The 13,398-nt window shown below is 44.4% G+C and overlaps 1 protein-coding gene across 1 annotated transcript in view; it reads left to right on the top strand.

The window, feature by feature from the left end:
* Positions 1 to 13,398, top strand: part of DOCK2 (dedicator of cytokinesis 2) — a 414,056-nt gene that overhangs the window by 319,841 nt on the left and 80,817 nt on the right. Inside the window, exons 29-30 of the mRNA XM_057729388.1 lie at positions 1,923 to 2,017; positions 12,077 to 12,155. Of these exons, the coding sequence (XP_057585371.1) occupies positions 1,923 to 2,017; positions 12,077 to 12,155 (174 nt within the window). The remainder of the gene's footprint in view (positions 1 to 1,922; positions 2,018 to 12,076; positions 12,156 to 13,398) is intronic.

The following is a 13,398-nucleotide window of genomic DNA, read 5'->3' as shown; positions in this document are numbered from 1 at the left end:
AGATGATGTCATCAACGTAAAGCCCAGCTGGGCTGTCCCAGGGCGCAGCAGTCCCTTTGCCCTCAGCATGGACACCTTTGTCCTTGTTTCTTTACTACTGCCAGATTCAAGGCTTCTGCTACCAAGGGCTCGCTTTTAACTCTCCCTGAAGGAAGCAAGGACACCAGATTCGGATCAGCCTCACAGAGCGGCCCACAGAAAGAGAACCAGTAGGAAGCCAATATCCTGCACCTTCATCCATTTAGCTTTGAGAAGGTCTCCTCATTGGAGTAGGATTGGCAGGAAACAGAACCTCTTTCTGGATACACACAAAAATGAAACAAAAGGAAAAGTGAATAACACAAGATTTTCCCTCCTCAAGTTCTCTATGTCCTGGGACATGGAAATAGAATGGATTCTTCATTTTCGATCCTCAGTGGAAGGAAAGGTGGGAAGGATGGTAGGAAAGGGAATTGTTATGCTTTGAATTATACACTTCTCATGCAGTCCTCCAACAGTATGACATAAGTGTTAGTAGTCACATTTTACAAGTCTACAGTCTGCTTGTTTAAGGCAGCAGTATGTGACTGAGGGAGGATTTGAACCTCTGCTCCAGCCCTTACACCATGCTACATCTTCTCCTTCAGAAGCCAGGTTTTACATCTATCTGTGAGGCAGAGACCTTTTGCATTCCCACAGGAAGGGAGTATGCCTGTGACAATAGTCACACGTGCTCAGGTGACATCAAGGACAAATGGTTGTACTCACCATTGCCATCCTCAAACACTGAGTGAACACTGACAGTGGGCAGCCTCAGTGGGGAGCATCCTATAGGCAGCATGCCCTTCATCCTCACAGTGACCCTTTGAGGGAGATGCTATCCCCACTGTGCTGATGCGGAAACTGGGACTTAAAGCATGGAGGTAATTTTCCCTAGAAGCAATGATTGCTGGAAAGGAACCAATCTCATTTCCAGAATTTTGCAGTTTAGCTTAAAGCAGTGATTTTCAAATTATATTTCTCCCAGCCTCACTCTCTTTTACCATAAACACACACACAGACACGCACACACGCACGCAAGCACACATGCTTCAACGAGAGCTGTTTCTACTTTTATCTATTTTATATAGTAGGTTCCAGGTAAGATTTTCTCTGAACAAAGAATTCTGCTGTGAAAATAATCTGAAAACCACTGGCTTAAGGAAAGAACTCTGAACAGGTTTCCTATGGCTTTTAAAATTTTCCTAAAGCAAACAGGTGGGATGACTTCATTTCCTCCAGCTCAGGAGGGGTCCCAGTGCCAGTGGTTCTGGTCTTCGCTGCCTGGATTTGTCTTGAATTTGTGTTCTCCAAAGGTAGAGCACAAGTTTGATCCACTGAAAAATCTGATAGGGCGTGTTGAGGTGCACTCAGAACCTCTTCAAAGGAGAGGGAGAGAATCCCTGTCACATTTCCTCTAAGCTGCTCGCTCATGTGCCTGTGACATAAGAATTAGCTGTGTTTACAGTACAGTAATTAGATGTTCATTTTAATAATAGTTTGTTTGCTCAATGACCTGAGATGCTTTCATATAATGTAGATTATTTCCTCCTCAAATATGTATTTGGAAAGATGATTATAAAATTGCTAGATCACTGAATGCATTTACTTCTTTACTCCCAAAGACAGAATTAATAGTGCTTTATTGTGAGAGTGTTTTCACATTCCATATTCATGTTCCACTTATATTTGTGAAAGTCTCCCAGTAACCAACTGTAAGCTTTCGTTTAAAAATCCACCTTTGTTGGTTTCACTGGATTTACTTAATGAAATGCTGTACCCCTTCCCTTTCTGCACCTCCAAAAAATAATAAAGAAAAAATTTGAACAGCCAACAAGATCTGGGCCCTTCCAGTCATTTCCTATAAAGCAAAATGACAGGTATGTTTTGCTTTACTATTGCAGGACTTCTTGATGGAGACATTCATCATGTTCAAGGACCTCATTGGGAAAAATGTGTATCCTGTAGACTGGATGGCCATGAGTATGGTTCAGAACAGGTGAGCTGCCACCTACTTCCTAACAGCCCCATCATCTCAGCACTCACTTCACAGGGCACTGGTAGAGATAGAAGATGGGGATAGTTTCTCCCTCGTGAAAATAAATCAAAGCGCAACAGATCCTTTCTTTCTACATTTAAACCCCACGGAACTGCTCACCAATCTTGAGCTATTTATTTATTATTAATCATTCCTTTTTATATACTGAACTGGCTAATCCTTACCTTCTCCATTCTTCAAATACTAGTTAAAATATACTTTGTCTATGAAGCCTTCCCTAAACTCTTGAGACAGGAGAGCTTAAGGTCAGTCTTATTAAGATTATATTAGTTTACATTTATTCAAAACAATAAGATATATTCTGTGACATGTGGTAGAATAAGTTTAGGAAGCATTGGATTACACAGCTTTGAACAGATTTCTGTGCTGCAGGACTTCTCAGAGCCTTTAGTACGCTAATGGGTTTCTGTAAGAGAAAGATTTACGATCCAGCATTTCACAGATTTACTTGCCCATTGAAAGATTTGGTGTGAGTATATTTATGTCTCCGTGTGTATATGTAATACTTATTAACATCTCGTAGAATACCAGTGTAACCCAAGTATAACTCAGATCCCACATGGCCCAGCACAACAATAGATAAGAGTAATTGTGAGCAATTTCAGTCTTTAATGCTTTCTCTCAAATAACGTTATTTCATCAAAATGAAGTTCAAGTCATAACATTCAGCAATATGATCTAATATTCCCTTTCTCCATTCTCCTGTCTCTCAGTATCTCTCCTATCCCATGGTTTACCCAAGTCTCTCTCAGAATCTTATTCTCAATTCCTATCCACAAACTCCTTTAAAACTGGGGTCTTCTAGGCTCCTTTCTCTCTCACTTTCCTTTGGCTTCTTATATTTGTTTTAGATCCTTCCCATGGAAACCCTTTCACTCTACACTGGCTGGAAGTTTTGTCTCTCTCTACCTACTGCCCTTGTTTTGTATTACAAGAGCCGCAAATTGACTGACAAAGACAGAACTATCCTGAGAGGGTAGAAGAAGAGGAGAAGCTGAAGAGGCAAAGGCAGAATTCTCTTTAGTGGGAGGAAAGAGGGAAGACTCTAAACATTAATACTTTTGTCATTGGATACAGTCTGGGAATTCCTGTCTGGCGCATGCCTAGGCTCTTACCCCAGGCCCACATGGCCTCCATCCCTTGCTCTTCTGTTCTCTGCAAAGCTGCTCTTCCACTGCCTGGATGCCTAAGTGCCTACCCAAGTGACTTTACAGACACACTTGCTCTTGGGACCAGCTTTAGGGGCTGGTGAAGGGGAGGAGAGGTTTGTCAAGGCAGAAGGAGATATCTGTTTGTACATTGGTGCATATGGTGGGAGAAGGAAAATCAGCAGAGCAACAAAAATGTCAGAATTCTTAGCCTGAGCCTACGTTGCCCTGATTCTCCCTGTTCACGCCACTCAGGTGGGAGGCTGGCTTTTGCAGGGCTGAAAGCACTCATGTGAGTTAGGCCAGGCCATGTGATGGATGAGAGGCCTAGCCCTTCTGTCAGGACCAGCTTCCTGAGCATGCAGCCTGTGTGGCTGTATAGGATCCTGCACTCTAAAGGGTCCTGCTGTCACCATCTTAAATGCTTAATAATTTTTGGAGTAGGAGACTTGCATTTTCACTGTGCACTGAGCTCAACAAATTATGTGCCTGGTTGTACTTCATGTCAGTGTCCAGTCATCTGTGTTTGGCAGAAGCCAGCTCCCAAACTGCACGTGAATCCCGTCACTGTTGGCCAGCTGGTCAATAAGGACTTGGGGTTTTGCCAAATTACATGAAGCACCCAGGTGAGTCATCTTCGACTCACCCTACATTTACATTTCAGATACATGCAAGTATTCACTGTTGCCTACCATTTCATACGTCCTAGGACTTGGCATAAATTAGGACTCCCCTCCTTTCTAGACCAAACTCAACACAAAAGCATCATTCGAATTCTTGTCCATGTAATTTCTCCTTTGTGGATCCTTCTAGGACTCCCTTATGATAGGAGACTATGTTCCCTCCTCTTTGTTTACATACACACCCATATTATAACACTTACCCCACTGTACTGTAATTATCTCTTCATATGACTGTTTCTGCCAATAGAGAATGGGCTACTTGACAGCAAGCACTATGTCCGATTTATCTCTGCGTTTCTAACTCCTGGTACAGAACCTGACATTATAAACATGTGTAATGAACTCTGTATATCCAATGAGTACTTATTTTTTAAGTTTTTTAAAAGAACTATTGTAATTTTATTGGCATATAGTTGATTTGCAATGTGTTAGTTTCACATGTACAGCAAAGTGATTCAATTATACATATACATATATTCATTCTTTTTTAGATTCTTTTCTCATATAGGTTAACACAGAATATTGAGTAGAGTTCCCTGTGCTATACAATAGGTCCTTTTTGGTTATCTGTCTTATATATAGTAGTGTGTGTGTGTGTGTGTGTGTGTGTGTGTGTGTGTGTGTGTGCATCCCAAGCTCCTGATATATCCCTCCTCACCACATTTCCCCTTTGGTAACAATGGGTACTTATTGATTAGGAATTTTTAAAGAAATCCAATTCAGATTTGCGTAAACATAAAGAGAATTTATTGGCTCAGATGACTGAAAGAGCCCAGAGTTATGGCTGCAGGCATGGATGTAGAGAACAAACATATGGACACCAAAGGAGGAAAGCGGGGGTTGGGCAGTGGGATGAATTAGGAGATTGGGTTGACATATATACGGTAATATGTACAAAATAACTAATAAAAATAATTTATTTTAAAAAAAGAAAAAAAAGGAATTGAGAAGTCAGGCAATCAGAGCCCATGTCCTTAATCTTTACTGCTTCATCCTGTAAAATAATCAGGCTTATATTATTAAGTGCATTGTAAGATGTGCAAACTACATATTTATTGGCTCAGACAAGTTAAAGAGACCCAAAGAGGTAACTCGCCCAAGGTCATACAGCTAGTTAGTGAAAGATTTCAACATAAATTGGACAAACAGAACATAAACCGTGGTTTAGCCCAGATCAGTGTTCCACAGAACGTCATTTTCTCTTCTCTGAAAATATGCAGCCTGAGCTCCATTCATTCACGTGGACAAAGCAAACTTCATATGTTGTTTAGTCTACGTTACAATATCTTTCTTCCTTTCTTTTCTTTCCTACTTCCCTCCTTCCCTCCCTGCCTCCCCTCCTTCCTTCCTCCCCTCCTTCCTTCCTTCTTTCCTTCCTTCCTTCCTTCCCTATTACTTATATATTTTTATGATTTTCTGTTTTTATAATTTCCCTACTATCAGTTATTATTTATGTCTGTATTTGTGTATGTATTGGTCCTATATAATTTATTTATCTGCTTGTTGGAGGAGGGAATGGAGTTTTCCAGACTTGAATGTCTCCTCAGCTGTGTACTCTTTGTGTATGCAGACATAGTGACATGTCTGCTGCAAGAAATACCTCTTGTTAGAGCATTTTTCTTTTTGGTACAATGCAACATGCAGTAAGATCTGATGTACATGACATGGTTAATTTTTAACTGATCAGGTTATTTGTAATACTGTAAATGAACAAAATATGCCTAGGAACCTCTTTTCCCCTCCTCCATCTGCACCTCGATCTGGAAATCCAACATTTTGGGCAGGGGGCGAGGGATGGCGGTTGGGGAATTGTGCGCATCCCTAAAGCGTCTCTAAGTGGAAGCAATCAACACAAACATACTGAGTGTCCTGGACATCCAGAGCCCAACTATGCCAAGGTCCCAGAAGGCAGGGTGCTTACAGTCTTGTTGGTGAGACAGTAAACATGCCCATGGAAATATGACCAAGTGATGCAGCCGCTGCAGTGAGTTCAGAGCACAGAGAGGGCCCAGAGAAGTTAGGATTTATGACTGCCTAGCTTCGAATCCTGCCTCCACCATTTAATAGTTATGTCACCGCAGAAAAAGTTACTTAACCACTCTGGACTCTGGTTTCCTTACTGTAAAATGGGGATTTTTGTGAGGATCAAAATGAAATAATATATATAGTTAGAATAATGTCTGACATGTAGCAAGCATTTCATAAATGTTAGCTATTATTTTTGTTCCCACATTCCTGTGACCTGGGAATATCCAAAATATTTCACAGAAGAGGCATATCTGGGCTGGATCTTGTCTGCCTTACCAGTGACATATTTCAAGCTCTAACGTTGTCTCCAGCACACACTAGGCACACAGTAGGGTCACAACAGTGGACCCTAGGAAGTTGAGCAGGGCCGTGCTCAGCAGTCTGCTGGCAGCTCCATCCGTGTGCTGACAGCCGTCGACGCCCACTTCCCCTTTCTCCTACCTACATTAATTGGTACTGCCTACTTCCTTTATGTAGACCTCACCTCCTCCCAAACAAATCACCCAGAAGGCGGCCTTTCCATGGGTTTTTTAGCCAGCACAGCACATCTAGCCCTGATGTTCAGCTGGCCATGGGATTCCAGTCCCTGGAGCCTGCTGTGCCCCTAACTACAGTCCAGAAGGGTCAGGGACACTTGGGGTGGGCTGCGCCCTGACCCTGAGCTGGAATCCTCCGGTGCACTCCAGCCTCTTGGTGGGTGGAGCCCTTGTGTGTTATGAAGGAAGCTCTTTAAGGCTCTGGGAGAATGGCTTTCTCACTGCTTCTAGGAGAGGAATAGGACTCCCTTCTCCTGGCTGGGTCTTTTATCTCCATCTCCAAGTTTTGACCAGTAGAATCAACTCCATCCCATGAATCATAGCAGGAAGGGGAATGGGATTCAGAAGGGCCCTCTCCCTGCCTTGGGCATTCTCACTGGAAAGGGCATGTCCACCTCCAGTTCCCTCTTTTACTCGCATCATACAACCTGTGGGCGTGGGATGGTTGTCACATTGGAGTGTTCCCGGCTCCAGATCCTCCCGCCTCAGAGCTACCAGGTGGCTGGGCAGCTAAGGACAATGATAACGCGACTGGCATCTCTTAAGGATGCCTGTGTACTGAGGCCCTGTGCCACCAGCTTCATGCACTGCATCTCATTTCATCCGCACACACGGCTCATCATACGGATGGGGCAGCTGAGAGTCCCAGCGGCGAAGCAACCAGCTTCAGGCCACAGAGTGGAAGAGCAGCAGAGTGGGAATGTGCCCCCAGGCAGGCTTGCTCCAGCTCCTGCAGGAGTCTATGTGCACCTTCCATTACTGCATCCGGTCCAAGGACTAGTGCATATGGTGTATAGGTTTATTCAGGAGACGAAACAGGAACTCTCAGTTGCCTCCAGTAATGAGGATTTGTTCTGTTACCCGAAGAGAAGTAGGAAACTGGGAACCGGCTGCAGTGGCTGCAGTGAGGCTTCATGTGGATCAGTTTACAGGATACCAAGCTCAGTTTGGCTCCCTTTCCACCAGCTTCTTCCTACTCCCAGCAGCTGACTTCTCCTGCATACAGCTTCTGCATCCTCACAGAATGATCTACTCATGGCTTCTACTCAGGGCAGCGTTCACTGCATTCTCCCTGGTCGTCCTGCTTTTGAACTGCAAAAAAAGGATGTTATCGACTATCCAGGCTTGGGTGCCCCCACTGGTACCCATGTGATCACCCACGGGCTTCTAGCCAGCCCATGGAAGACTGCCTGAGTCGAGCGTTGGTTGTGGGCCCAGTCAGCTGTGGGCAGGGCAGCAGAGTGATGGGGACTAAGTGGAAAGGGGCTCTGTGCCTTGTGGGCACGAGTAGGGACATGCCCTGTGCCAAGAGACCATGCAGCTGGCCTTCAAGGGAGCCGGTATATCTTTCTGGTTAATTGCAAAGGCTGTAAAGAAAGGCAACCCTAAGATTGGGTGGACTCTGCTGCTTATTAGCTGTGCAAATGTGGGGAAATTTTTTGGTCTTTCCAGTGCTCAGTTTCCTCTTCTGTTAAATGGGTGCAACAATAACACCTACTTCAGTTTGTAGGAATAAATGAACAAAGTCTGTAGAGCACTTAGCACAGGATATATGCATGAAAACTGATACTTCCATCTTTGCCATTATTAATGAAGTGAGCTCACAGCTTGGATTGAACAGAATTATGGAGATTTCTTTGTGGACAGAATAGCATGGTGGTTAAATACCAAGGTTCTGAAGGAAGCATAACTTTTTTAAAAATAATTAATTAATTTTTATTTTATTTATTGGCTGTGTTGGGTCTTCATTCCTGTGTTCAGGGTTTCTCTAGTTGTGGCTAGTGGGGGCTACTCTTTGTTGTGGTGTGCGGACTTCTCATTGTGGTGGCTTCTCTTGTTGTGGAGCACGGGCTCTAGGCATGTGGGCTTCAGTAGTTGTGGCACATGGGCTCAATAGTCGTGGTTTGCAGGCTCTAGAGTGCAGGCTCAGTAGTTGTGGGGCACGGGCTTAGTTGCTCTGCAGCATATGTGATCTTCCCAGACCAGGGCTCAAACCCGTGTCCCCTGCATTGGCAGGCAGATTCTTAACCACTGTGCCACCTGGGAAGTCCAGCATAACTTTGTTTAAATCCTGGTTCCACACATATTGGCTGGGTTCTTTGGAGAGTTACCTAAACTCACATCTCTAAAATGAAAACAATATCTAACTCAGAGAGTGTTAATGTGAGAATTTAAAAAGGGGGGGAAAAAACACAGAAGAAATCTATGCAAAGTACTTAGCGCAGAGCCTGGCACCTCGCTGGAAACTGTGACTATGGTAATTATTAATTTTTTAAGAGCTTGCTAAGCATCACAGATGAAATGCAGAAAATGTTAGGTTGATTTTTGATCATGAACTTTGTTTTCAACAATTAAAGTTCATTTTTAAAAGTAACAGAAAGAGTTGAGTGTGTTTTCATTCCAACCCACTTCAACATATTAGTGCTTAGGATTTAAGTACAATTATTTTTTTTTAGAGAATACAAAAGACATACTTTTCCAAACCCATACATGGGAAACCACAGTTAAGTGATTCTGATTTCCGGAGGGTGGCTGCAGAAGAATCCAGAGAGAGGGAGGAAACTTGATTTACTTCAGCCGCTATCTGCCACCAGTCCCCACCATCAGCACCAGGGGCTAATTAGTTCCTGGTTATTGGGTTGGCCTTTGCAAGCCAGAGGCAGGTTTAGGTTGACAATCAATAACTATTACGGAAACTACTGATAGCTTTATTGCTGCTGAGAATGTGTAAAACCCCTCATTTTGATATCATATCGGACAGTCTGAGATGTTTGTCCATAATATGACAGCCACTCAATGCATTGCCACCCGGGGAATCAGCTGCTAATCTTTAAGGAGAAAATATGAATGTTTTTTCAAAGGCATATTAACAAATGACAGAATATGAAAACCAAAGAAATCTCACTTTGTGGCAGCCTGATGGGGTGGAGGATTTTGTGGGAGTTGTATTTCCTGTGTTTTCATGGTCCTGCTGGCTAAAACTTGTCCTCTGACTGTCCATTTTGCTGTCAGTCCCTGTCTTTGGAAGAAGAATAAGCAATCCAAAAAGGTCTGGGCAGCCATAGCTACCACGTTACTATTGTCACCATGTGGCAGGCACTGTGCTCAGCGCTTTTGCCATTACACCCTGCAGGGGCCCTGTGAAAGGGGTTACATTGCTACTGTTTCACAAAAAAGGAAACTTAGGTGTCAAACATGATATTACATGTCCTGAATCCACACAGCTAGGAAGTGGCAAAGCCAGAAATCACAACCAATTCTGTGTGTGTGTGTGTGTGTGTGTGTGTGTGTGTGTACAGATCTTGTGATCCTGATACCAGGATTCATTGCCTTCCTTGTTCAGCAAATATTTAGTGTTTAATGAACACCTAGCCCAGCTTCCTTACAAGCAACACCTGATGTAGCACATGCTATAGCTGCCCTTCCCACAAATATATCTGCAGCTTTGGTGGACACTTCCCATGCATCCTGAGAGCGTCTTACTTCTTTCATTCTCTGGGCTTTCTCTGGCTACAGGAGAGTGCTCAGCCCACCTGCAGGGCAGGCCAGAAGTGCTAGGGACTTAATGTCCATAAGAGCAACTTTCAACCAGTGAGGGGCTGCCATTAATGGGTAAATAGCCCAGGACACTTTTGATGCTTGGGTATGTTCAATGCAGTCTAAACTCAGAAGTTCCCAAGCAGAACTGAGTCCCAGTTATTACCCAAAGCAATAACCTTCTAATAAACACTTCCTTTTACTGGCTTCCCATGGGTAGCCAAATAGACATTTTCCCTGGACCAGCCACTCAGTAGAGAAATTATTGATTGTCTACTGTTAATCAAAAATTATAGACAGCAGTACAGGTAAGATCTGGCCCCTGCCCTTTCAGATTTTACAAACATACACACACAATGGAGACTCAGCCACAGTTGGGCATGTAGCAGTTTGGGAGGTGACTGCAAAAATCCAGGACAGAAATGATGGTGGCTTGGTTCAGGTCAGTGGCAGTGAGTGATAAGAAGCAGTTGAATTCGGATATATTTTGGAAGTAACGCTAAGAGGTTTTGCTGACAGGTCAGGTGTAGGATGTGAGCAAAAAAGGCAAGTCGAGGATGCTAAGCCCCATTACCCCTTGAATAACTGGAAGAATGGGGTTGTTCTTAAGTCAGATGGGAGGACAACAGAAAGAGGGCAGATAATTGGAGTCAAGCTTTTGACATGTATGTTTGAAATGCCTATTAGTCATCCAAGTGAGGGTATAGAGCAGAAAGCTGGAATGCAAGCTGGAGCTCAGGGAACAAGACAGGGATGAAGATATAAAATTTGGGAGTCAGAGGCATGTAGATTGGAGAGTAGATGAGATCATGGAGGGAGTCTCTGATTTCAAGGGAAGTACAGTCTAGTGGAGGAGACAGTCATTACTGAGTCACACAAATAACTCATCGTAGACCATGATGAAGTCTGGGAAAGGCAGTTGCACTGAGTGTCCTCTGGGGACCTGAAAGACGCAGCAGACCCTGCCCTGAAACGATCAGAAGGAGTGAGCATTCTATACAAAGGAAGAGCACAGCTATGCCCTCAGAAAACAGCCAAAAGCACAAAGTAATAGTGAGAAATAATCCTAGCAAAGAAGGTGGGGTCCAATCATGGAAAGCATTGACTATCGAGAGAAAGAGTTTGGATTTATCCTGTGGGCAGTGGGGAGCCACTGAAGTGGGTGATCGACAGGACTGGAACTGTTCCGTAGAGCAAGGCACTCCAGAGGTTGAAAGGGCGAGAGATAAGAGGCTGTTAGACCAGACAGTAGGGAGGAATGAGAGGAAGGGATGGATGGGAAGACATTTAAGAAGAAACACAACTTGACAACAGGTAGCAAGATGTTCGATACACGTAAGATTTGATGAGCATTACCACCTTGAGAAGAAGAGTGGAGAAGAGGTGTTATGGGATGTGTGAGGCGTACATAGAAGAGAGATCATGGAAACACTGTGCATAACAGAAAATGCTGAGAAGCAACATAAAGGTCCATCAATAAAAGACTGATGAAATAAACTGTGATACATCCATACAATAGAATGCTCTTCAGTGATTAAAAGGGATGATATATATCTGAATTCATTGGCATGAAAGGAACACACAATTTATTGCTGAGTAAAAGAGGCTGTGAAACAGAATTTATCGCTTAACCCCATTTATCAAAATATTATCTTTAAAATATTGTTTGTGTGTATACGTCTAGGGAGACCTTTGAAATTATGTTCATCAAAATGTCAGTGATGGTTTTCCCTAGATGATAGGATTGCTGTTGTGTTGTTTATTTATTTGATTTGGGAGGAGGCAATTTTTCTTTCTATCTGTCTTTCTGGATGGCATGCATTTTCTGCCACAAGCTTGTAACAGTTTAAACAAGAGACAATACAAATTTTCTAAAAGAAGTCAAACAGACAGGGCAGGGCACACATGGCCCCAGGTCTGCAGTGTGAGCAGGTGTTAATGTGGGTCAGCCGGCCTCTTCCTTGGGTCTTTGGGACGCTCCCTGAGGGAACTTCAGTCTGAAGCATGGGGGAGGGACGTCTGGGGTAGCATGCTCAGATGGGCCGGTAACCGTCTCCCCTTTTCCAGGGTCTTCCTGAGAGCGATCAACAAATTTGCAGAAACCATGAACCAGAAGTTCCTGGAAAACACGAACTTTGAGTTTCAGGTGAGTGTCAGGTGCCAGACTTGCCCTTGGAGTGCCCTGGCAGGGCTGCTTCAGCAACCTGGGCTGATTGCTCCATTAGACACATCCCAAAGCACTCAGAAGCTATGCCTGTGTCTCTGGGGGTTCCACAGAGCAGCGGAGGCGAGGGGTGGGGGGAGGGTGTGAGGAGGGGAGGGAGAGGAGTACTCACTGTTTGGAACCAGGCCCTTGATTAGATAGTCATCAACTAAGCAGCATATGCAAATGTGACTGTGTGATGTATCTTGTGCTGAAGAGGGGACTTGCATTCCTTCATTGTCAGAGTGGGTGCCGCCTTTTAAAAATGTATCACTTTTTTTTATTCACCAAAGCCTAGAAAAGCAGCCATTCTTAGCTACTGAAAGATAAACTCACTAGTACATTTCTGTGACTCTCTGATTCCTCCAGAAATCACTTTTAGTGCTCAGACAAGCCCGGGGACCTCTGTGAGAGTCAGGGGCCTCAAAGCATGCCCCTGGGACAGGCAGAGAGACACCTCTGCTCAGGGCCCAGGCATGAAGAACCAGCTCTTCAAAGCCTTGTGGACAAGTCCAGGTTGCTACCTCTGGCTGGATCCCCCCTCCAGGGAAGCCTCTGACCCCCAGGATCTCTTGCAGCACAAGCTTAGGGAGTAGCCAGCGAACTGGCGCGATGGCTTTTTCTGCCTGCTCCCCCGGGTGTTCAGTTCCTGTCTGGGCTCTGGCCTCTGACCAGACGAGCAACCTGAATCAGGGCCTGGACTGCATCCCTGCCTCAGCTGACTTACCTGTCAAATGCTCACAACACCTCTCCTTGCTACTTCGTAAGGTTTTTCCAGCACGGGAATGTGCCAAGGCATTTGCTGGGGGAATTCACTTGTAAGGAAGGTCCCAACAGTTTCAAACACTTCCTCCTCCAAGAGGCCTCCCCTGCCTGACTCTTCTCTGAAGGTCCCGCAGCAACCCTATGGTCACTGTGTATCACCAGTTAGCCTGCTGTAGTCTCTTCAGAGCACTTGGTGCCCTCTTTCTTATCTGCCTACATGCCCGTTTTCTTTCTTCCCTCTGGTAGAAGGTAAGCTTTGGGAGTGTGAAGACCAGTACTCACTATGTGCTTTTCCTGGCGCCTGGTAGGTCTCCTGGGGGAGGTGGTGCGTGGGCTGAGGTCTGTGAGATCCACTCTGCTAGACAGCACCAGCCTATAAATACTTAATAAATATTATCTTTGAATAAGATTCTCTCCCACT

The sequence above is a fragment of the Hippopotamus amphibius genome, chromosome 1 (assembly GCF_030028045.1).
Source record: "Hippopotamus amphibius kiboko isolate mHipAmp2 chromosome 1, mHipAmp2.hap2, whole genome shotgun sequence".
NCBI classification, from domain to species: Eukaryota; Metazoa; Chordata; class Mammalia; order Artiodactyla; family Hippopotamidae; genus Hippopotamus; species Hippopotamus amphibius.
The sequence above is the reverse complement of the archived record's forward strand: the minus strand, read 5'-3'. Positions and strand labels throughout refer to the sequence as shown.